The sequence below is a fragment of the Polypterus senegalus genome, chromosome 4 (genome assembly GCF_016835505.1).
Source record: "Polypterus senegalus isolate Bchr_013 chromosome 4, ASM1683550v1, whole genome shotgun sequence".
NCBI classification, from domain to species: Eukaryota; Metazoa; Chordata; class Cladistia; order Polypteriformes; family Polypteridae; genus Polypterus; species Polypterus senegalus.
This window is the reverse complement of record NC_053157.1, coordinates 48068989-48095171: the sequence shown is the minus strand read 5'-3', so window position 1 is coordinate 48095171 and position 26183 is coordinate 48068989. Positions and strand designations below refer to the sequence as shown.

Sequence of the window (26183 nt, the reverse complement as noted above, 5' to 3'; positions counted from 1 at the left end):
ATTTTAGAGCTGGACGCCTGGCATCTTTTTTTGGCAACAAGTTCGTTTATGTTTGGTGTGAGGTTCTGTGTTGTGGAGATTCTCAGGATGGACTGCAGGTGCTCATCAGTGAGGCGACTCCTGTGTGCTGTTTTGTTAGTCTTCATGACTGAGAAGAGCTTTTCACACAGATATGTGGTACCAAACATGCACAAGGTTCGAGCCGCATATAGATGGAGCTGGAGCATTTTTGCGGGAATGGAGTGAATAAACTGTGCGGGCTGTGCAGTATCGTACTTTGCCTTCAGTGTGCCATTACACTGCAGCTCAATCACCTCCATCTGAATCTGCACAGGTGCAGTTTCCACATCGACGGCAAATGGGTTGCGAAACAACTCAAAATTCTTTTTTTGTTCTTCAAAGTCACCAAAGCGCCGTGTGAACTCAGTGCGCAGTGCGCTCAGTTTATCAGCAAAGTGCGTATTTGGGAACACCGTAGTGCCGACTTGGTTCAACATTACTTGGCAACAGGGAAAGTGGGGCAAGTTGCACTGGTGCATTTGTGTCCCTTATAAAAGTAGCTTCACTTGAAATCACTTTGTGATTTTGCACAGGTAAAAACATCTGAAGAAGTGTCAGATTCTTCTTTAACTCTTCTGCTTTCTGTATCTTGTGCATTGCATTCAGGTCTTTCAGGTTATCTTGATGTTTTGTCTCATAGTGCCGTCTTAGATTAAATTCTGTAATTACAGCCACATTAGCTCCACAAATGAGACACACGGGTTTACCGGCAATGTCAGTAAACATATACTCAGCCTCCCATCGGTTTTTAAAGGCTCTATGTTCAGAATCACCTTTTCTCTTTGGCATCGTGTGGGCTAGCTTCGCAATAACTTGCAGCATCATAAGCTAGACTTGATTAACGTGGTAAGTGTTCAGCAAGGCAGCTGAAGCGCTGCATTATGGGATCTGTAGTTTATTGTATTACCAGCGCTTCATATCCCCGGGCCATTAATAACAAAAATATACAAAATGATCTCGGGCGGATATAATTACGCGGGCGGATGTGGCCTCTGGGCCTTGAGTTTGACACATATGGACTAAATAGAACTTGAAAAGATATATTTTTTCAAATGTGATCGCGCAATTCAGATCAAGTTGACGCACTACAGTACATCGAGCCAGCGTGCTATTGTGGTTTTGCCTGCGTGCCTCAATAAGTTACCCTCCCGCTTTACTTTTTACCGTTCATCTAATGAATACACTGAGTATGGCTTTACCAAAACAATCATTGATCGCGGATAAAGTATCCATTATTCATAAAGCTTCAATTGGTGATCTGTCTTTCTGCATTAACTGCATATTTTTTCATACGTCTCAAACCAAGGGGATGCGAGGCTAAAATGAATCGGGAAGCACACGTACATATTTAGTGCATCCCCTCTCGGGAATCGAACCTCGGCGCTAGAGGGGAAGCTTATACTATTGCGCCACGATGTGTGATTTGTCTATTTGAGTGTAGCAGTGTAATTCGGTTTTTGTTCAGCACTCTCTGAAACTGTTGCTTTTGTCTGCGCACTGCGTCAGTTCATGTGAGCCACTGAATATGGTTTTATATGTCACTCGCTCGCTTCTAATTGTTTTGCTGCCTTCTTAATTATATAATGTATGTTTTCTTCAGCGGTTTTTGGAGCTCTTCCTGGTTTTCTACGTACTGCATGATTACGTGGGAGGCGTGATGATGTCACACGAAACTCCCCCACGGCTTTCGAGCTCAACTCCATTACAGTATATGCAGAAAAATAGCTTCCAGTTATGACCATTACACGTAGAATTTCGAAATGAAACCTGCCCAACTTTTGTAAGGAAGCTGTAAGGAATGAGCCTGCCAAATTTCAGCCTTCTACCTGTATGGGAAGTTGGAGAATTAGTGTTGAGTCAGTGAGTCAGTCAGTCAGTCAGTGAGGGCTTTGCCTTTTATTAGTATAGATATTTATAAAATACAGAAATATATAGATTTAGCTTTTCTTCTCCTTTGCTTTTTGATGCAAGAAACAAAAATGTGTAGAATGATGTTCTTCAAGAACATTAACAAATTTTAAAAATGTTTAACTAATTTTTAGCTCTTGTGCCTTCAACATTCCCATCCACTTATCCATTTTTAGAATTCATGTTCTTCATTTTATGCTTCCCAGCAAGCCAGGGCTAATTCTGCAGGCAACACATAATAGGAACTGAATCAAATCCAAATTCTTTGTGACACCAAGTAAAAATAAAGTGCAAAGGATTTGCTAAACATACGATGAAAATACACCCCAAACTGATAAGCAACAGGAGGGTAGTAGATTCAGCAGAACAAAGAGTACAAAGGGTAAATACCATTTTAGTTGAGAATAAGATGGAGGTTTTTCTCCCACATGCAGGGAGAATTACTCTTAACAAATGTTTTTTTTTTATTTTTCTCCAAATGATAGCACACCAGCACTCTTTAAGTGCTGACACTCACTGGGATTTCCCAACACTATAACAAAAAGTAAAAGTGTGAAAATAAAGAATGAAGATTGTATTACAGTTAAGGAATAGTAGGTGGCAGTTGTCAGGTCCATCTACAGCTCCTTTTAGAACAATTAATATTTTAAAAGTATGTCAGTATCGACAGAATAATTTGTTCTCCAGGTTTACATGGCAAAGTGGGAAAAGTAGGCGTTGTTCTTTTCACAATATAATTGCTTATTTCTTTTATTACAGATTAAAGTAATATTTGTCCTTTTTATATCATTTTTTGGATATTTTATGATATTAAATTATCTAATTGTATTTGGATTTTTTTCTTTTCAGATATCTATTGTATTTACAACTGAAGAGAGATATTTTTCATGGCCGCCTTCTGTGTTCCTTTTCTGATGCTGCCTACCTAGGGGCCTGCATTATTCAAGGTGAGTTCTGTAAGAGGCATTTGTAAAGAATGCACAGTAAACCTATCACATCAGAATAAGCCTTCAGGCATTAAGGACAGATTAGGAAATATGCTATATGATATAGGCTTTGTTAGGTTACTAATGAGTTAAATTTGTTTATGATTTTTGTATATATATAAAACTAGCAAAATACCCGCGCTTCGCAGTGGAGAAGTAGTGTGTTAAAGAAGTAATGAAAAAGAAAAGGAAACATTTTAATAATAACGTAACATGATTGACAATTTTGTCATTGTCATGAGTGTTGTTGGCATATATATATATATATATATATATATATATATATACACACACACACACACATACATGTATACATATATACACATATATATACACACACACATATACATACACATACTGTACATATATATATACACATACATGGATATATATCTATATCTCTATCTATCTATATTCTATCTATCTATCTATCTATCTATCTATATATATAATATCTATATCTATATATCTATCTATCTATATAATCTACAGTATATACAGTGGTGTGAAAAACTATTTGCCCCCTTCCTGATTTCTTATTGTTTTGCATGTTTGTCACACAAAATGTTTCTGATCATCAAACACATTTAACCATTAGTCAAATATAACACAAGTAAACACAAAATGCAGTTTTTAAATGATGGTTTTTATTATTTAGGGAGAAAAAAATCCAAACCTACATGGCCCTATACATGGCCCTGTGTGAAAAAGTAATTGCCCCCTGAACCTAATAACTGGTTGGGCCACCCTTAGCAGCAATAACTGCAATCAAGCGTTTGTGATAACTTGCAATGAGTCTTTTACAGCGCTCTGGAGGAATTTTGGCCCACTCAACTTTGCAGAATTGTTGTAATTCAGCTTTATTTGAGGGTTTTCTAGCATGAACCGCCTTTTTAAGGTCATGCCATAGCATCTCAATTGGATTCAGGTCAGGACTTTGACTAGGCCACTCCAAAGTCTTCATTTTGGTTTTCTTCAGCCATTCAGAAGTGGATTTGCTGGTGTGTTTTGGGTCATTGTCCTGTTGCAGCACCCAAGATAGCTTCAGCTTGAGTTGATGAACAGATGGCGGACATTCTCCTTCAGGATTTTTTGGTAGACAGTAGAATTCATGGTTCCATCTATCACAGCAAGCCTTCCAGGTCCTGAAGCAGCAAAACAACCCCAGACCATCACACTACCACCACCATATTTTACTGTTGGTATGATGTTCTTTTTCTGAAATGCTGTGTTCGCCAGATGTAACGGGACATTTGCCTTCTAAAAAGTTCAACTTTTGTCTTATCAGTCCACAAGGTATTTTCCCAAAAGTCTTGGCAATCATTGAGATGTTTCTTGAGACGAGCCCTAATGTTCTTTTTGCTTAACAGTGGTTTGCGTCTTGGAAATCTGCCATGCAGGCCGTTTTTGCCCAGTCTCTTTCTTATGGTGGAGTCATGAACACTGACCTTAATTGAGGCAAGTGAGGCCTGCAGTTCTTTAGACGTTGTCCTGTGGTCTTTTGTGACCTCTCGGATGAGTCGTCTCTGCGCTCTTGGGGTAATTTTGGTCGGCCAGCCACTCCTGGGAAGGCTCACCACTGTTCCATGTTTTTGCCATTTGTGGATAATGGCTCTCACTGTGGTTCGCTGGAGTCCCTTTAGAAATGGCTTTATAACCTTTACCAGAGTGATAGATCTCAATTACTTCTGTTCTCATTTGTTCCTGAATTTCTTTGGATCTTGGCATGATGTCTAGCTTTTGAGGTGCTTTTGGTCTACTTCTCTGTGTCAGGCAGCTCCTATTTAAGTGATTTCTTGATTGAAACAGGTGTGGCAGTAATCAGGCCTGGGGGTAGCTACGGAAATTGAACTCAGGTGTGATACACCACAGTTAGGTTATTTTTAACAAGGGGGCAATTACTTTTTCACACAGGGCCATGTAGGTTTGGATTTTTTCTCCCTAAATAATAAAACCATCATTTAAAAACTGCATTTTCTGTTTACTTGTGTTATATTTGACTAATGGTTAAATGTGTTTGATGATCAGAAACATTTTGTGTGACAAACATGCAAAAGAATAAGAAATCAGGAAGGGGGCAAATAGTTTTTCACACCACTGTATCTATATCTATCTATATATCTCTATCTCTATATCTATATATACTGTATATATCTCCTTTGGGGTGCGAGCAGCTGTTGCTGGGGGTGCCAGAATCCATCGAGGAAGAAAAATTAAAAACATTATTTGTACAAAATCTTAATTTATCTATCCATTCCTAAATAATTAAATGGGCAGGCTATTTCGTATCAGTGTAATACACTGCTTGTTAAAACGGATGACTCCTGCTGTTACATGCACTTAGTGCTGCGTGGGTATTATGAACTATCGTATCTGTTCAAGTTCTATTTAAATTTTAAATATAAGTAATTTTTATTTAGTCGACCGAAATATGTTTATTAGGAATGTAAGTTAAATTTAGTCATCATTAAATAAATTTTTCTTCACCATAGAAATTTAAAGACTAAATTCAACTTCCATTCCTACCAAAGATATTTCTGGCAACTAAATAGAACCTACTTACTGTATACCCAAGTTCGAGCTATTGAGCTGTCGCCAGCCTTCCTGAATAAGTCACCCTCGCTTCGCTCTTACTTTTTTACCGTTCATTTAATCATGGCTAGTCGCGGAAAAATTATAAAATGGAAGGAGGATTACACTGAGTATGGCTCTACCTAAGCAATTATTGATGGCGAATAAAGTATCCATTATTCATAAAGCTTCAATTGGTGATCTGTTTTTCTGCGTTAACCTCATATTTTTTCATACTTCTCAAACCAAGGGGGTGCAAGGGTAAAATTAATCGGGAAGCGCTGATATATATATATTGAATATATTGAAATAGTTTTACTGTCAAATAATGCAAACAGTACGCGGCACGTGTTTCGCCCTAATTCTGGGCTCATCAGGCGTACACACTCACTGCAACCCCTCTTGGGAATCGAACCTCGGACGTCAGCGCTAGAGGTGAAGCCTCTCATGTTGCGCCACGGCGTGTGGTTCGTTTATTTGATAGCCGGTAGATCGGGGTGTGTGTGTGTGTGTGTGTATATATATATATATATATATATATATATATACTGTATATATATATATATAAAAGATAACTCCTGTAGCCACAATAAATGCCTTTATTGAAGAGACAAAACAGGGATGAACAAGTTCCTTTCTACTACAGCCGCGACACACATAAAAAACATCAATAATAACTCATAAACTTGCAATATTATTTAGGAAAATCGCAACATTTTACTCACCAAAAATTCGGATTATTTGTAAACAAAATCCATCGTCCTCTCTTTCCTCAAAAACAGTTCAATTACTCTGTCGTACGGAATCTCCGTACGCTTCAGTTCCATCCAAACCTCACTTTCTATCGCCATAGAAGCTAATGCTCAAAGGCAAATTGCTATGGTATTTTGGCATAAGTTTCAATTCGCTTTAGGGCAGAAAATGTCTGCTCGACAGAAGCAGTGTACACAGGAATGCTCACCGCCAAATATACCAATGTCAACAGCTGCCCCATGCTCTCATTCAGATTTTTCTGATGAAGGAAGTCAAGGAAATCAGTGGGAGAATTTCCTGGAAAATCATCCATGACATACATTACAGTCAGTTCTGTTTTTAACCGAGACAGATCAAAAAGCGCTCCGTGGCTCTTGTGGAGAAGGCTGCATGTGTGAAATTTTTCTTGTATTCCCGAAACTTCTGGGGCTCGAGGAGCGTGACAAACATAAGGTTTTCGTGGTCTTGAAATCTGATCTGTGTCTGGCAAATAATATTGTCCAGAATCCTGCCATGGAGTTGGCCATAGTGCACGCGACGATCTTTCGCTTGGAGCGTTTGCGGTGCTTTCAGTGACCTCGGAGAGTTCCTCATATCGGCTTCAATCCAATCAATGGGTCTGAATATGGTGACATTGCCGTACGCCTGCTAGAGGGCCCTACTGACACCAACTCAAAATCTGATTGGTTGTAGCAACAGGTTAATCGACATTTATTCTGTGTTAGAGTGCCTCCACAACAGATTGTGAAAGCCTCTCTGCCTGGCAACAAATGATGGATGAAATGTGATTGGTTAAATGCTTTAATACGAAACTCCGCCTCCCACGGCTATCGAGCTGTATTCTATTACAGTATATGGACAAAAATACGTTCCAGTTATGACCATTACGCATAGAATTTCGAAACTAAACCTGCCCAGCTTTTGTAAGTAAGCTGTAAGGAATGAGCCTGCCAAATTTCAGCCTTCTACCTACACGGGAAGTTGGAGAATTGATAAGTGAGTGAGTCAGTGAGGGCTTTGCCTTTTATTAGTATAGATTAATTTATCTATCCAGAACCAGCTTGTCCATGTTAGAGCCAGAGGAGGCAGAATGTGACAACAACATGAATGTTTTCCATTCAGGAACCATCTGTGATCAAAACATCAGGCGATAAAATACAAAAAAATGACAGCAAGACACTCAGTTTGACTTGCCAGTTGACCGAATTCTATACAGCATTTTTGACTGAGAGTGAAAAGCATGGTCAGTGAACAAAGCACAGGGAGAAAATTTACACAGAAGGCTCCTCACCCTAGAAATGAGACAGAAATGCATATACTGCAGTTCTCAGCTGATTTAAAATTGAATTATTACACTAATGTCTCCCATGACCTTAATTTTCTGTACATTAGGAAAAATAGTAGATTTCACGTAACATGGCTCTTCATGATATAGTAGTGACTATAAGGTCAACACTATTCTATAATGTGACTGCAGAGCTCATTCTTAAAGATGCTTGTACTGACAATGTACTGTAGATTTCATAAATATGTCACAGTAATTTAAGTGAAGGCAATCACTCAACATTAGTTTATTGGATTTGCATGAAATATGGGAAAGCCAGAAAAAACTACACTGCTGTCCTTTTCAAGGTTGTCTCCTATCTTCTGCCTGGTGCTGCTGTTATAAGCTTATTTGTGACTCTTAATTTGTAATAAGCATGACAATTGAGGAATAGATGAGTAGATAGAAAACTATATTTAAGCTTCTTAGATGCTTAATATCCCAAAAACCTTTTGTTACCAAATTTAAAACATTATGTTGTCTAAAGCTGTGTATATGGGCAGAGTAAAAGTAGTTATAATAGTTATCAGCAACAGGCAGAAATAATAGAAAACTCTGCAAAGTTTTATATATTTATTTATATTGCAAGGATTTTTTGTTACCTATTTTGCTTTGGTATTTAATTGCATTTTGTTTTCTGTTAGGTGTTTGTTAGGATGTATGTAAATGTGCACTGGGCTTGTAAATTAGAGTCCATGATACAGGAATTAACTATAAATATGTGTGTGCAATTAACTGAATCTTTTTTTGCACATAGTTGCTTGGATAGGCCCAAGCGCCAATCAACCATGTGGCTGTAGTGGTAGTAGCTGTTGTTATTGTTGCATTGAGTAGAGTGAAATTCTTACTTTATGTATGTCCAGCTTATATCACTTTGTCAGTCTTCAAGGCCATATGAAAAATAATTTAATTCAGTAAAAACACAAATCAGCTTACTCCTTACCCCCCAGTCCAGTTCTTGAAACCTTATAAAAAATCTATTAGCACCAAATGAATCGATTCTTGTTGTGCTACATATTACAGGTCCATGGCAGTGCCAATATTAGTAAAAAAAAAATGTTTCAGGCTCTCTGTGTGCATGTGGCTTCGAGGTGGTTGGTGTGGAGGCGATAGCTTGTAACCACCTATTGACACTCTGCGGTTCATAATTAGGATGCTGCACCCACAGGAGAATAAAGCATGCCTTTACTTAGATAGAAGGGTGAGAGGAATCATGGAGAAGAAAGGAAAGAACGAGAATCACAGAATCAGGAGAGTGAGCCAGCATGGTGGATGGGAGGCCGGGCAGTCAGTGGGCCCAATAGGGAGCAAGAGGACCGGTGCTCCAGGTGTGGGTTGCTTCTGCTGAGTACCATAGAGGAGCCAGAAGCGATTGAATGGTCTGTGCCCGATGGCCATTTTTAGGTGGCAGGACAATGGGAATTCAGCTCAGAGCATTCTGACGGACTCCAAAGAAATGTGGTTGGAACGAGAGACAGTTGGCTGTTGTATTATCATGATATTTCCCTTTACTTACCCTTTACCTATTTTCTTCAGGAATAAGTGTACTCATCAGGTTCGTTACAGGGTTGGTCTACTGTCAAACCTTAAGATTAAAACACACATACATAGATATATGCATACACACAGAAATACTATATGAAAGATGTATACATGTGTTATTTTCTAGCACTTTAGCCCACACAAGTACCACATTAATAACACATGCATAGTGCTCTTTCCCTAGTACTCCAAGAGACTTACTTATCATAGACAAGAACAACTTCAGACCTAAATATTACTTTTGATCTCCAAGAATATATTTGAACATACAAAGGCTCAACATCCTTGGCTATAGGCAATTTATCAACCAGTGAATGTCCTACTTTAACGCACTGGTCATTACTGGACAGAGCTCTTTGTCCTCAGCTTGATAAACCTTGCAGCTTGGATCATATGGCACTTCCGCACTGTTCCAGGTGCTCAAAAAAAATTACCTTATTACTTCAGTCACTCTAAATATGAAGACAAAGTATAGAAAGTTAAAGAGCATGGTGTTTATTAAAGGACAATAATACCATTAGAGAAAAGCGTAAAAGAAAATGTGGATAGCAAAGCCTGGATATTCACAGCATAGTCTGTAGAAAAAGCTTAAGAAAAGTCACAATGTCAAAGATGAATGTCCCAGGGTGGCGTTGATTTATCAATTGATATTCATGAAATTCTTTAGCTGATGATTGGATGAAAATGGTCACACGCTGCTGGTGCCCTTTCCTGATGTGGCTCTTTATTCTTCTTCTGACGTTGCCTTCGCTCTATTCTGATGTCGCTATCTTCTTCGGTCTTTTGATGTTGCCTTTCAGACTAGGCGTATTTATCATAAGATTTCATGTGGCATGTCTTCCTTTCCCAAGCTGTAAACCAGTTTGGAAATTCTTTGTTACAGATGCCCATCCGTTCGCTGGTTGTAAAGTAATCAGATACAGCTTGAAGCATTGGCATGTCTTCCTTTCCCAGGCTGTAAACCAATTTAGTAATTCTTTGTCCCAAGAATCTCCTTTTGTTTGCAGGTTATAAAGTAATCGATACTGCTTGAATCATCTCCTGGATTTCTGCTTCTTTAGAACAGATGCTACTGTGATTGATACTTGTAGAGTTCGGGAAAACAGAATGCTTTGATGTTCTGCCTTCTTATTAAGTGTTAAATTTATCCTGTCCACTAGAGCAAAATATTTGTTTTAATGTGATACAATGTGTTAACTGTCCTTGTAAGATTAAGTTCATTTTTGTTTGTGTGAGCAAAAAATAAAATATAAAATCCACAACACTACAGCTGTGTTTCTGCCAGCCGAGAAGACAAGAGAGTGAGCTGGGGAGACGAGGGAGAAAGATGCACTGAGCTCATAGAGTGTGATTTTTAAAACGGAATCCAATTCTGGATGATATGTAATTATTGGATATTACTGTGTTTATTGATGATTTTAACCTCCACAAAAGACACTGTTTTATTGGATTATTTATTTATTTAAGAAGATTGTGCACCGCACTTTATATATTGTTTGAGCACTATTGTGAGAATGAAAGAGAGCTTTGGCCTAGTCTATCTTGGTCTATGATTATTGCTGTCCAAGGTGCAAGGATGTTATTCTAGCTACAGGCACCCCAGGCATCACAATTATGTGTCTGGAAACCACCCATTGCTAAAAACCAAAGTATAGCACTAAATGAGTATAATTGCTTCTATATTAATCCCCCACAAGTGGAGATCAGGCGCTGGTTCCACTTGTGTACCACCTGTCCGGCCATACCACGTTTGGAGAGGCTAACTAATGAAAAAATTGTTGGATCTTTCTTGCAGCTCCAGTTCCCATAGGAAGATCATAGGGTTAAATAAGTTTAGAAAATTAATAAATGGGTGAATTATCATTCAGTTTATTTATTATGTACAATGTGCATTCTAATGTGCACATTTTTTAACGAATAACAGGTTTGACAAAAACCTTAATCATCTTTAAGTTTCCAATAAATATTCTGGAGTCTGTGCTTATGTAAGTTCAGTGTTTTATAAATAACAGACTTTACTTCACATACTGCATATTAGGGGAAACACAAACATCCATTGTTGGTGCTCCAGTTTCATCGATCAAGGCACATTGAGTCGAGTTCTAGCTTAGTCACTTTTGTGTGGAGTTTACAAGTTCTCCTTGTGTTTGAGTGAGTTTTTACCAGGCATTCTGTTTGTCTTCCATATCCAATAAATTTGCATGTTATCTTGATTGGTTATGTAAAACTGACTCAGTGTGAAGAACTGGCATCTCATTCAGGGTTGGGCCTACCTTGCACACAGTGATTTCAATGTAGACTCTGACTAATTGAGAACCTTACTGGAATAAATAGGTTCAGAACATGATTTATGTTTTTATACATGTGAACCATGAAAATGATCATTCTGATTTTTAAATAAACTGTATGAAACCTCTACCAAAGGCAAAGATCTTATCCTAATCACATACATCACATTTTTACCACTGTGCTCAATGTCATCTCAGAGTTATTCGAAATAATTCCAGCAGGTCTTTTGTTTAATGAAAACTACAACATTTGTTCAAAATTGGCCTTTTTTCATTTCAGCTGAACTGGGGGATTATGATCCTGATGAGCACCCGGAAGATTATGTTGCTGAATTCAAACTATTCCCAAAGCAGTCACCAAAGTTGGAAAGGAAAATTGGAGAAATTCATAAAACTGAACTCAGGTAGTTACTAAATCTGCTAAAAAAAAAAGCCTATTTCAGTGTATTAACATTCCCTCCAGCACATTCTGTTCTTGTCCCAGTAGGATGTGCCTGGTATAGCTCCTGAGTGAAGCACCCTGGGTACATTATAATAATACCAGCTGTAGCCTGAGGTCCTGCTATAGTGCTAAGATCTTCATCCTGCCACAGAGAGTGGCCACAGCATCCCTGTGCAGGAACTTAATCTTGACCACCTGTACTCACAATCTCATTCTCATTCATATTACCTGGAGCTCGTAATCCATAGATCAGGTTTGGGATGTAGGCTGACTAATAAATAGAAATCTATAAAGCTACCTCTTTACCTTTCATTGCAACATCCACAAAATTGATGTGGCTGCTACCCTGACTTGTCAACAATGGATAATTGGGTTTGCTGCTCACCGCTTACCTGAAAAGAATAATCCACTATTTTCTGAGAGGATCATGACGTTAGATTTGGATGTGCTAATTCTCGTCCCAACTAAATCACATTCAAAAATACATTTTAAAGAGAGAGACAATGACCATAAAATCAGCCTACACTACCCTATATAAAGTAAGTACTTTATATAATCTTTTTCATGTACTAAAATTGTAGAATATATGGTCTTTACTGAAGTAAACTGTAAAAAAGTAACATTAATATAGTTTAAACAAACATTTTTAAAGTAATTTAGGCAGTATCCATTACCAAAGAAAATACAAAATGGCAAGACGAAGGAAACCAAAGTATACTTTTTTGTTCTGAATATAATGCATAAGAGCTGGTATTTGCTGGTAGTGGTACTAGGTGGGTTATGTTTATCCTATTTAAACCACAATCAAAATTATTTCAGTACAGCATACATTAGTGGATGATTTCTTAACCTTTTCACCTGGAGTTTAATTTTATTATATTAATGAATCTCCTGTGTATTTTTGGAACAAAGTGGTTTTAAGAACAAGTAATCTTTTTAAGTAATCTTTTTTACTCTGCAATTTTTCTGTTCCGGAAATCAAAATTCAGCTCTGGTGAGGATACCAAACTACTGTATTTTTCATCCTGAATGCATCACAGTGCCTGTCATCATTGTACCCAACCAGGTGCCAAACCTATAAACACTCTCTAGCTGCACGAAAAATTACATCACCATCACCATGAATCAACCTGTTTTCCATAATACTAGCTCCAGATGTACATTCTTCTAAATATACAATCTGAGCATACATTAATTTCAATTAAAATGTCATTCTGTCAACATCTGCTCAGCTTTTAAGCTAGTTCATTGGTGCAAATGGTTAGAATGTGTTGTAAAATTATCAGAGATGTTTCCTAGGACATTCATTCCTTGTAAGTAAATTAAAGGACAATATAACCAGTGCATCTCTGTCTGGGTTCTAGCTACCCTGTGTACTGAAAGCCAAGATATTTGTCTGCGCTGGTCATTATGTCTGTTGTGTACTTCTGAATGTACATGGGATACTATGGCTACCAGCTCAGTGATTTTCTACTTAATCATAATCTTGCTTTACTGATTTTCCTGCACATCATACCAGTAATTTGTTCCTTCCCAATCTGTCTGTTGCACACAGGCCAGAAAAATGTGTTTATTATCTGAAGAATGTAATTCTTTCAGGTTTTATTGTGAATATTTTATATCCAAAGTTGAATATTCCTTTTTATCAGTTATTTTGTTTCTGTGGTTGTAGCACTTTCAAAATAAATAACTTGTTCAGAATCATTCAGTGAACAAGGAAATTCATCAGTTTAACAGGCTGCACTTTACCAATAGTTTATTATTGAATGATAACGTCCCTGTGCCTAAAGAGATGCTGTCTGCATTCCATCTTAAACACATTTCCTTCAAGTTGGCATTGCCATCCCAGAGTGAGTATTTTATTCTTGGTGAACAAAAAGTCTTTTCTGTTGAAGGAAAAAAATCAAAACATAAGAGTCGTTTCCACTCAGCCCACGATATCTTAATGTTTCCTATTCACCTAATGTCACCCATCTATTGTTAATTTGATTTAGAATCCCCACAAGGGGCTGCTTTCAGCTACATTAATTGGTCATTTTTGTATGTATGTACATTAAAGAATTATTTTCAAACATTTCTACAAAGTGAATTGTCAGCCTCTGTCTATTGTATCTGAGCTACTGTATTTCTGTCAAAGAACAGATTTTAAAGTAAAAGGAAGCATGAATTTGCATCTTTTCACAATTTTAAACGCTCTTGTTTAACCTATTTATTTCTATTTATTTAAGGTGAAAATCTATCTATCCATCCATCCATCCATCCTTGTGTTTCCATCTTTCCTATTAACTCACACCACCTGGTCCTGGAATGAGTATAGTAGGACTCTTTGGGAAATTTCCAGCTTTTTATGTTTTTGATAGTTTGCATGTTGAGTTGTATGATGAAGGCTCTTCAGGGAAGACATTGTGTTTTTCACATATTGTTCTGTTTTTTCATGGTATAAATATTCTTTAACTGTAATACTTTTGATGCATACATATACATATTCTAGTGTTCCATGTTTATAACTTTTAAAATTATTTCTTCCTACTCTTTTGCTTGCAGTGATCTTTGCCCTGATGGAAATTTTTTTTCTCTCTTGATTGTTTGTGAAAAAAAAAACGTGTTTACAATGTAGCCAGCTCATACAGTATGTGTAATTTCTGCCTGAATATAATGGTTGTTCTCATTCTTTTAAGCTTACTGTTTTTAAAATACTTCTTTTTAAATATTCTCTGCAGTGCTGGTGACCCCTACTATAGATATTCTTTAGAATGAACTATTAAAATATTTTGTCATCATTCCATGGTGTACAAAATATCAGAAAAAAACTATGAATGAAAACTCCCCATTCAGGCAATATTTTAAAAAAATCCCTATTATCTGGCTTTTTCAAAAAGATAATTGGTAATGATGAATGTGGTGATTGAAAGAATTTGTCTGTTTCAGAGGCCAAAGTCCCGCTGCTGCTGAATTCAATCTTCTACAGAAAGCCCATTCTTTAGAAACCTATGGGGTTGACCCCCACCCATGCAAGGTCAGTACCCCGCTTTGTATTATTTTATTGCAGTCTAATATTTATTATTGGCATCCTTGATATGTTTCCTTTGACTCTGTTTTATTGTTTCTGTCTCCTGTGGCGTGTGTGTCAAAAAGATGTTGCAAAGCTTTCTTCAGAACTCAACTCTACCTTACACCATCTTGTGAGTCTGGTTACTGAGGACATTTCTGGTTGTTGTGTTTTCAATGTCAGTTTTCAAATTTTCTTAAATTACTGCCAGGCTGACTCTAAATAATTGGTAGTCACGCAGGTCCAGATGAGATTTTCACACAAGATCACAAGTCTGGGGATTCTTTCTAAAACACCTACTTCCAGTTTCCCAAGTACACCCACTTTAAACTGCTGGGGTTTCAGGGAGAGAGCAAAAGTAACTGAACAAAAGACTTGACGCTGAGAGAAAATACGAAATTAAAGTTACTGTTACCAATTTAGGAGTTCAGTAGCAGAAGGTAACATGTTTTCCAATAAGACAGTAATGGTAACTTACTTTACTTTAGTTATTTATGTAGCAATGCAGTCAGAAAGTGAATGTTGTGAAGCCTCATCTGTGCGTCTACTGGTGTTGTTAGGGAGACTTGTTGACTCTGGATGTTTTGAGTGCTAATATCTGCATCTCCTGTGACTATTTTTGTCAATTCTCTTAACGGCAATCTTTTTGTGACACATCATCTTCCTCGAATGCATACTTTACGATTCACTTTTAAGCAAGCAAAGCTGACAGGGGTGGGGGTTGATTTGTCTTCAATCCTATTTTTGTAAAAATGGATCTATTTGTATGGAATGTTGTGTGATTACAATAAAATTATTAAAAAAAACCCAGCATAGCTGACAATTTTGTCAAACTTACATTGACTTCTACACCATCAGCGTAACTGTGAACAACAGAGAGCACGGCTCCTGCACTAGTCCATTGATGTTATTGAATGCCAGCGTGTGATCTCACATTACAGAAAGGTTTTCCTTTGCATCATGTTATTTTAATACACATAATGTGCTCTCTGCACATACAATGCACATTTATATGTTTAATATTGGTCTGTTTATGAGACTTTTTAGTTGTAGACTGCACATTGCAATCAGAGCCTTGCTCTGTGTCAGATCAGGTTAATGAGAGCATTATTTTTCTTTGTAATTCAAGATCAGCACCCCTACTTTGAGTGCCACCTTCATTAGTTGTTGGATTGGTTTAGAAAGTTTGCCATCCCAGAGTGAGTATTTTCTATTGAACGAAAAAACAAAACAAAACATTAGAGTAGTTTCCACTAATTGTTCCCACCCAATTTTAAACAAAATTCACTCATGGTTATCTCCAGATTATATATTATATGTCTAGCTGATTGGTTGAAGAGTAATCACAGATGTGCATAAGCCTATAGAACATGAACATCAGCAAAAAGTATTGATTATTGCATCATTGGATTTGAACTGGCCACTTAAAAATGCATGTTTTTAACCAGTCTTATCAGTTTGAGTTCCACTTTCACCTGATGAAAATACAGATTACTCCAAGTGATTCTAAAATGAATTGTGTTGTGTAAACACATCCATGACTAGACACCTCTTAAATGGCATTTTAGCCAACTATACTTCCTTAGAAGACTAGCGTCCTTCAACATCTGCAATAAGATGCTGCAGATGTTCTATCAAACGGTTGTGGCGAGTGTCCTCTTGTATGCGGTGGTGTGCTAGGGAGGCAACATAAAGAAGAGGGATGCCTCACACCTGGACAAACTGGTGAGGAACTAGTGTAGGCACGGAGCTGGATAGTTTGACATCCGTGGCAGAGCGACGGGCACTCAGCGGGCTCTTATCAATTATGGAGAATCCACTGCATCCACTAAACAGTATTACCTCCAGACAGAGGAGCAGCTTCAGTGACAGACTGCTGTCACTATCCTGCTCCACTGACAAAATGAGGAGATCGTTCCTCCCCCCTCACTATACAACTCTTCAATTCCACCCGGGGGGGTAAACGTTAACATTATTCAAAGTTATTGTCTGTTTTACTTGCATTTTTATCACTCTTTAATTTAATATTGTTTTTGTATCAGTATGCTGCTGCTGGAGTTTCTGAATTTCCCCTTGGGATGAATAAAGTATCTATCTATCTATCTATCTATCTATCTATCTATCTATCTATCTATCCCACCAACTACTCTCAGAAGCTCAATGGCAATAATCAGGATGTATCATTTTTCTTCAAGTACTGTAGAAAATTCACATTTGATTCTGTCATGCTTGTTTGTCTGCTTCCTGCTTTAACATTTTTTCAGTTTCTGCTTGACACAGCAACTTGCTTCATGATATATTTCATTATCATTTAGCATTTCTGCCACCTTCAGCAAGTTCTTTTTGTTACCTTGTTAACTTCCAATTCCAAATATTTCCAACAAAATTTAACTTTATTCCTGGCATATTTTCACTTTTCTTTCAAATACTATATTAGTAAAGCAAAATCCAAAGCTTCTCGCTTGTTGTAGATCTCATGTTCTCATTATTAAATTGTAAATGATTTATGAAACCAGAGTAAATGAGAACATATAATTATTGCAAGGCATTCATCCACAATTTCTTTGTGCCAAGCACTCCATTTAACATACAGTAAATCAGTCTTGTATACCATACCCTGTAACAAGTGTACAGTATATTAAGGCACATGCACAGGTGTTAGAATGACTATTTTTTTTTATTCTTCTTTAGGATTTCACTGGGTCCATGGCTTTCCTGGGATTCACAGCCACTGGATTTGTGGTTTTCCAAGGAAATAAAAGAATTCATCTTTTAAAATGGTAATAATTTTTTCCTTGTTATAGCAAGACTACTTTTCATTGCAATTGCCCAGTGGTTATGTCTAGGATAACGACAACCTATAATTAGACAAAACACTGCGTGGATGTGCTTAAGCTGAAATTTTAAACTAACATGCTTTCAGTTTTGTTAACCCCAAACAAGTAATGTGTGGAAATTTTTGCATGTTATCCTTTTAACTGAGCATGACAGTAAACATTTTAAGGATGAGGGGCTGGTTTATTGCAGGGCATGCTAACCCACCTACATTCACTCACACCAGGTCAACTTACCTAGTAGGCATGTTCTGGGAAATGGGAGAAAACCACTGGGAACTGAAGAATCCACAAAAACAGTAACAATTCAAGGAAATTGTGGTAACTACATATAGAATGTAATCAGGCTAGGTATTTAACAACAATAACAAAGTGTATTTTCATAGCACATTCTCATACAAGGCATGTAGTTCAAAGTGATTTACAAGAAGTTAAAGAAGAAATGCAAGAAAAAAGAAAAACAACTAGAAATAAATAAGTATATGAATGAATAAGTGAAATGCCAAAATAAGCAAATAAGAACAAATCAATACATGCTTAAATAACACAGATATATAAGTATTAGATAAAGTTTTTAATTATAGATTTGTTTCTCTCGTGATTACAATTATAAGTCCAATGCTATGGTCAGAAATAAAAATCTAGAGGGGTTCCAAGGCCAAATAACCACCTAAGCAGAAGATAAAAAAATCACATGAATCAACAAAAAAAAAAGAAAAAGAAAACTAAAGGAGTATAACTTTTATTTATTTAGGTTTATTTAGAAGACACTTGGCAACAGTTCTAGAGCAAAGTTTATCAGCCAAGCAATATGTTTTACTCCCCTTGGTCCCCCCATCATGTGACTGCTTTCCAATTGGTGCTGCACAAAGACAGAATAAGGCTGAGTTGCAGGGAAAAGGAATGGTTAGAGATGGGGCACCAGGCAAATCCTAACAATAGCAGAATATGCAATACAATAACAAGCTACCCTGTTCTACCCTATACATACACCACAATTTTATTTGCAGTTTCACATAATCCTTGTCTCTATGTAATCTTTCTCTAAGTCATTCCTCCTTCTACCAGAATTTTCTGATTTAATTCCTGGTCAAATTTAATCAATTCTAGGGCTTACCCCCATCCTTAGGGTTACATGGGCAGTGCGTGTCACACAGTGGCTGAAGCACTTGGATTTAAAGTATATGTTTGCCATTTCAATATCTGTGACATAGAATAAGCCACTTAATTTGTAAAAAAAATATATATCTGCACACAATTCTAATGTACCCAGCTCCTGAAGGTCATCTTAGGTAAAGACGAATATGCTGTAGTAATATTACAGTAATAATACATTTCCATGGCCACTGTGTGACTTTTTGTCCAGAGAGTTAGGACCCAGTGTGCATCTTCTTCCAGTGTACAAATTATATATAATGCAGTGACCATTTCTTTTCAGTGCCCCAGTCAGGCTAAGAAAGACACCATCTAGGTCAGGGATCTGAAACTCCAGTCCTGGAGGGCCGCAGAGGCTGCAGGTTTTCATTCTAACCCTTTTCTGAATTAGTGACCTGTTTTTGCAGCAAATTAAGTTTTTTTAATCAATTTTAATTGGCTTGTTTTTTAAGATTTGTTCCCAGTAATTTTTTCATTGTTCCTATGAATTGCTTCATTTCTTCCCTTAAACAGAAATGAAATGTGAAGTGAGTGAGCCAACTAAGTCAGGTCTTCAAATTCCAACCAGTTTTACTCCGACCAGTTGCTTAATTAGGCTCCAAGTCTTGTTGTTAATTAAACCCGTTCTTTAATTTCAGGGCTTGTTGCTGCTCTCATTGTGCAATAGCATACATTTCCAAAATGGTTGATTTTCTCTTTACTTTTCTAAGAGCACTGTTATAATGTTTTGGGGACCTGAGGAGATCAACATTCCTGAGACCTCCACCCTTTTTATTTTCAGATATTGTATGATGGACACAGTTTGCTGGTCGTGTTTTGGTTCATTTTGTATCTCATTATTGTTTGGCTGCTAATTAAGGAAAAAGAAACAATTATTGGGTCTGAATCTTCAGGAGCAAGTCAATTCAAATTAATTCAAATTAAGTTAATTAGTAGCAAAAATGGGTCACTAATTAAGAAAAGAGTTAGAATGAAAACCTGCAGCCACTGTGGCCCTCCAGGACTGGTGTTTGAGATCCCTGATCTAGGTACTGTATAAGATCTTTCCCTCACTTTATGAACTAGAATTCCAAACAGTGGTCATTGGGTATTTTTATGCATGTGGTGACAATATGCATGTAAAACTATAATTGTTATTACCCTGGAAGAAGAACAAAGAAGCTCAGTTTTAGTTAGACTGTACAGATTAAATAACAAAGTACACAAAACAGGAAACACCTGCCTGATTTCTTCAAGCTCTCTTAGATAGATACAGATATCCCTAATTATCAGTGGGAGCAGCCTGCCATTTCCTTATCCCCAAACATCTGTCATCTGTTGCTTGCTGTTCCTTCAGCTAGTGAGTGGTTACTTTTAGCTATTTTAGTTACACAGTGGTGGTCTTACTTTAAATACTTCTGATGGGATTAAATCTTGGAGCATGGTTTTGTTCCCATATAATTGCTACTTAATTTTTATATTCAAATTTCCTAGATGATTTTACTCAATTTTGTTAAGTAAATTTATTTTCAGTCCTTTTTCAATTCAGGATCCACATGATTTTCAGACTTTCCCTTCTATGCCATATTAGAAAGAGTCACTTTGTTTTTCATAAAATAGGGACGTTAGGGAACAAAGGGTTAATCAGGTTAAAGAAAGCATTAGCAATGAGGAAATCTGGGGCTAAAAAAATTCAAAAGACCACAGTTTTCAAATGGCAGCTCTTTGGCCATATGGTTAAGGCATTAGACTATAACCTACATAGTTGTTTGCTTACCTTTTACCATTGACTTGGTGCCCATCTCTGAACTAAGTCCCTTTACCTGCTAGTATCTACAGTAGTAGAAAGTATAGAAACTGTTGTGTTATGCAAACTGTATATACTTGTAGGCTACTTTAGAAATAAAATGTCAAATATCTACATATATAATTCACTAAGGCAAGACACCCATGGAAAACACGCCGGAAGGGGTGTGGATTCACTAAGCCGCCGACAAGTAAGACACCTATGGCGCACGTAGGAAGGAGTCATGCCCACCAACTCCAAGAAGTAAGCAGTCTTTAAAAACTGAGCTTTCGGGTTATGACGCATGACCGCGTGCACCATAGCAAACTGTTTTACATGCTACATACAGCAATTCACATCCACGACAAACATGCATCTTCTTAGATGCTCCTGCAGGAACACGGAAAGTCTATGTGAGTCACAGGTGCATCTGGACTGTGCAAAGACGACAACGACTTAAGTGACGAGTTGGAGGTGGGCACATGAGCGATGGCGGTCCGCCAGTTTTCAGTCACGGATGATTATGTGTTGGTTCGTTCCGTGCATTGTTACAGTGTTGCTTTTCTTGCTGATTTATTACATTACCGATTTTTCAAATGTTAATTTTCTCCCTGTGCTTAAAAATCGTTAAAAAACCGGCCTGATTATGCGGTGTAATGTACACCGCGGGCTGGCTAGTATACAATAAATAAATATCTGACACTAAGAGGTTCTGTTGCTGCTTTGATAGATTTTGACATCCTCCAACCCATACGCATGTCAGTGAATTTGCTCTCTCAAAAACATTGTTTTTAATTATTACCATATTCTCAGGAAAAGCAACTCAGCATACACTGTTAATTTTGATAATTTATTTGTAGCACTTCCTTTTATTTTTGCAGCTTCACATTTGACATATAAAGTAAGTTTTAAGGAGTGATGTATTTTAACAAACTTGTATCCTTATTTGTGATAGTTCTGCATTTAGTGAATGGTGTAATCTATTCTTGCATTTTCCCTTGAGAGTTGTCACTGTGTTGTACAACTGCACTTGGTGAGGAGTGTTATGCAAGAACAATGTAGTTTCTACTGTTGTTTTTTATTTCTTAGGTGTCAATGATAAATTGGTCATCTGACTCTGTTTTGTGTGTTGTGTTTTCCCCATTTTTGACACCCATTGCACACCCACCATACCTGCAAGATACTCTCTCTCCAAATAGCCCTTACCAAGATTTCTTAAATTTTTTCCCCTACAGTTTTTCGGTAGTTGTTTCTCATGTTAATAGAAAGTCAAGGCTGAGGGGGCTGCCAAAAACCAAGGCTCATTAAAGCCCATTAAGTCATTCCATGTGTGTTTTTTGGCAATACAAAAATAAATTGGTGGTGTTGACTTGTTTGGACCATGTTAACGTTCACTTCCATTATTAAAAGCAAAAGCAGGCTACTTATTTCTTAAAATATATAAAAATGTGTCATGTTAGAACACAATTTAATGTTGTAAATTAATATGATTATGAAGAAATAACCTCAGCTTTAAAAATACCAAACTTATCCCTCAAACAGCAGAATTTCATCATTCTATAACGATAAATGAGAGTAATTGTGTTCAATTCAGTTTATATTAGGAGGCAAATAACCTTACCAGTAAATACCTTTATTACCTGTAATATAGTCTGGCTTTGATAATTTTTTTTACTGTACATTTATTTTATTTATGACACACAGTAAGTTCAAAATCTTAAGAGAAATTTGAAGGATGGCTGGTCTTATTCAGGGAAGCACATAAACAAGAAGTGAATTATGGAGGTTTGATGTTAAATTTGGTATTAGTCTCCAGATCAGCGAGACTATGGAAAATAAAAAACTTGGAACAGCTGAACCTAAATGCAGTCTTTGTGGTACTCGACAGAGATGCCCTTTATCACCTTTGTTCTTTGCAATTGCTATTAAACCATTGGCTGTATACTTTCAAAATGCATGAGAGATAAAAGGGATTTTCAGAGAAGGACTTGAACAGAAAATATCACTATATGCAGATAATATAGTACTGTATATAGTGGACTCAAAAAGTTCTGTGCCAGCAGTCCTAAAAGCATGAACAGATTTTCAAAAGATATCTAGACTTAACATCAATTTGAATAAAAGCATGCTTTTTCTAGTGAATTCTCTAACGTGTAATATTGGACTGCATACCTTCCCATTTATCTTAGCAGATCACTTTAAATATCTAGGGGTAAATATTACAAGTAAATATAAATTTTGCTGCCTGTATGAAAAATTTAAACAAAATAAGACTAGATGGTCTACTTTCCACCTTACAACTTTGGTGAATCAACATTGTTAAGATGCTCATCCTTCTCAAGCTGCTGTTCCTATTTCAAAGCATTCCCATATACATTAACAAATCCTTTTTTAATCAATTAGACTCAATCTTAACTTCATTTATTTGGGATTAAAACATCCACGCATCCAAGTGGCAACTCTGCAACAACCTAAAGCAGAAGGGGACATGGCACTGCCCAACTTTCAATTTTATAAATGGGCGACAAATATATAAGCTACAAGGGGGCTCTGCCCCCAGCTTGCTTCGCTCGCCCACCCCTGGGTTTGGTTAACCGGATATACAATTTAAAGAGATTGTCATTTTTTTTTACATATGGCAATATTTTCACTTTTACTTTAAAACTTTTGTAAAAACAAAACTTGTCCTTTATTTCCAGCCCCGGACGTGGTTAAATCTCTTTCTTGCAGGACGTATAACACTGCTCGCATTGTGAAAGGGGGTAGATAAATGCACACAAAGAGGAAGCGGTCGGATAATTTGCTGGCGAGCTTCGTGTTCTGCTTGTTGCTTCTCGTTGTTTTAAGATCAAGTGTCTTTGCCAAAAGCATTCCAACAACTGCTAGGTTAGATGTACGTGAACTTGTTTTAAATGTTGTTTCACTGCCTTGTCTCACGTGACTTTAAAGTGTCTCTCGTGGGATGTCAGATTGTCTTCCAAGAAGATCATGTCTTGTCTCCCCTAGTCTCCTCCCAAGATTTTTTTTATAATAGAGAGATAAAGACCAAGGGCCTCATGTATAATGCTGTGCGTAGAATTCACACTATAACATGGCATACGGACAAAAGCGGAAATGTGCTTACGCACAAAAAATTCCAGATGCAGAAATCTGTGTGTACGCAAACTTCCATGTTCTTCCGCTACATAAATCCCGGTCAGCGTGAAAAGTAACACATGTGCATGTGCCTGCTGTCCCGCTCCAACTCCTCCCAGAATTAGGCCTCTTTGAATAGGCAAATCAATATAAATAGCCCTTTAGCTCAGCCTTCTATGAAAAGACAATGGGAAAAGCACAGGGAAAAATGTAAGAATTTCAGCGAATACCAAGTGGAGGCAAAGAAAAATGTACTATTTGTTGGTTTAAACAATGATATAATCAACAAAAGGAAGTTGATCGAGTGACAGAGTGTCAGAGAAACTCGAATGCTCAAGTTCACAAAGTCGCACAGTGCCCGAAATAAAAAAGAAGTTGTCAGATATCAAAGTCGCCGTGAAAAGGCGAGTCATAGCCCACCGTCTGAGAGTCATATGGAAGTTTATTAGGGTACAGACAAAAAAAATAGGTACACAGTGGGAAAAAAGCATGAAATGTCAACTTAAATCTCAAAATTTCCACTTTAATCACGTAGTTTATTTTGTCATTAAAGTAGAACATCATAAACTTCATCTTAAAATTGTTTAATTTACTAGTTTCTCAAATCCCATCGTAACTAAAGTAGCATGTTAAATGCTTTGTTTTGTATTTGATCTTCTATGTGCTCTATGTGTGTGAATCACTACGTGCTTCCGGGCTTTCTCTTCCTCCGACAGGACACAGAATCCATTACATTCATGATATTACAGCTCTCTGAATAATTAAAATACTGAGATGTGTACGTGATATCATTTTCATGATGATAGGAGTTAGGTCATGTTATTAAACATGGGAACACGGAGACGCAGTGATTGTTCATGTCTTACAGAGGATTGCTTGTTGAGCCATGCGCGACCTTCGATGAAGTACTTTCAAAGTACTAACCCTTAATTCCTGTCCTTACTTTTCTTTCTCCAAATACCCAATCACCACACAATCAGCTCCGTAATGGACATTAAGCCATCTGTAAGCTTAGAATGCCAATTCTTCAAAACCTTTAAGGAACATTGAAATATCTTCATAGTACATGTTTAATTATTCTGTCCATCTATCCCTCCAGTGTCACGCCAGCACAAGCAAGAATACAGCGTGAGGCAGGAACAATCCATGAACGGAGTGCAAGCTCCTCGCTAGCACTGCGGCACCGTGTCTTGGCATGTTTAATTATTAACAATATAGATTATTTAAATGAAGTTGGTTTTATCTGTATAATATAATAAACATATTTTGCTGCATTTCATCTGAAAAATGATATCATCATTATATGTAAATACACGCTAAAGTGGCTCAGGTTGTACAATATTATAACTGTAGTGCAAGTTTACAGTGAGGTAATTGGACTTAAAAATACAAACGGTTATACAACCAGCACTTGATGGACTGATTGAGTGTGTTTATAGTTCTTGGGATGAAACTGTTTCTGAACCGCAGGTCCGTACAGGAAAGGCTTTCAAACGTTTGCCGTGTGAGAGCAGTCTAATAGACAGCATGGCTGAGGTAGTGTGCTTGATGCTGTATACCGATAATTCTCTTTCTCAGCTTCTGTAAATCTTTGATTCCCCACTCAGATACAATTATTTAAATACTCTGAGTGGTGCAGTGAGAGTAATATGGAAAAAGATGATCCCTAACGGAAGCAGCTGAAAGAAGAAGAATAAGGTGCAGTGAGAGTAACAACGCTAAAGCAGCTATTGTATTTAGAATAGTTTGACCATTCCGTGGTCCATTATATTGTTATGGTTAATTACAATCAGATGCATTAAACTAATAAACAATTTGCTGTTAATTTAAGTGTATTTATAAAGCCGCATCAGGGATGTGGATCTGAAAAAGAAATGGTAACCACATAGGAACAGTAGAACTGCTTTGACGCTTGGTGCCACCAGTCTGCAAAACTGAGCGAAGAACTTGCGTACGCCAGAGTATGAGGTACCGTGGAAATGTGAGTGGCTTTACAACAAGTTTAGGTTTTATACATCATGATTTGAAAGTGGAAATGTTCTTACGCAACATTTTTGTGAGTACACACAGTTTATACATGAGGCCCCTGGACATCGACACAAATTGATGAATATCCACAAGCCTGGTCTGCAATACAAAATGAAATCTTGCAGTACTTCTTTATATTCCCTGCTGTGTGCCCCACTTAATACAAACTACTGTTACACTAAAAATCCAATTACCCTTCATTCTCTTAGGATATGGAACCAATATAGAAAGCACTTTAAGACAGAAAAGCTGTTATCTATTGCACCTCTACATGACAACGACCTTCTTCTACCCTTTCAAACATATACACCATTCAAGTATGGAAAATGTCAGGGATTAAAAC

The 26183-nt window shown here is 37.2% G+C and overlaps 1 protein-coding gene across 1 annotated transcript in view; it reads left to right on the top strand.

Annotated features, from left to right (window-relative positions):
- frmd3 (FERM domain containing 3) overlaps positions 1 to 26183 on the top strand; it is a 325166-nt gene that overhangs the window by 238265 nt on the left and 60718 nt on the right. Inside the window, exons 5-8 of the mRNA XM_039750579.1 lie at positions 2818 to 2915; positions 11713 to 11836; positions 14803 to 14890; positions 17615 to 17703. Of these exons, the coding sequence (XP_039606513.1) occupies positions 2818 to 2915; positions 11713 to 11836; positions 14803 to 14890; positions 17615 to 17703 (399 nt within the window). The remainder of the gene's footprint in view (positions 1 to 2817; positions 2916 to 11712; positions 11837 to 14802; positions 14891 to 17614; positions 17704 to 26183) is intronic.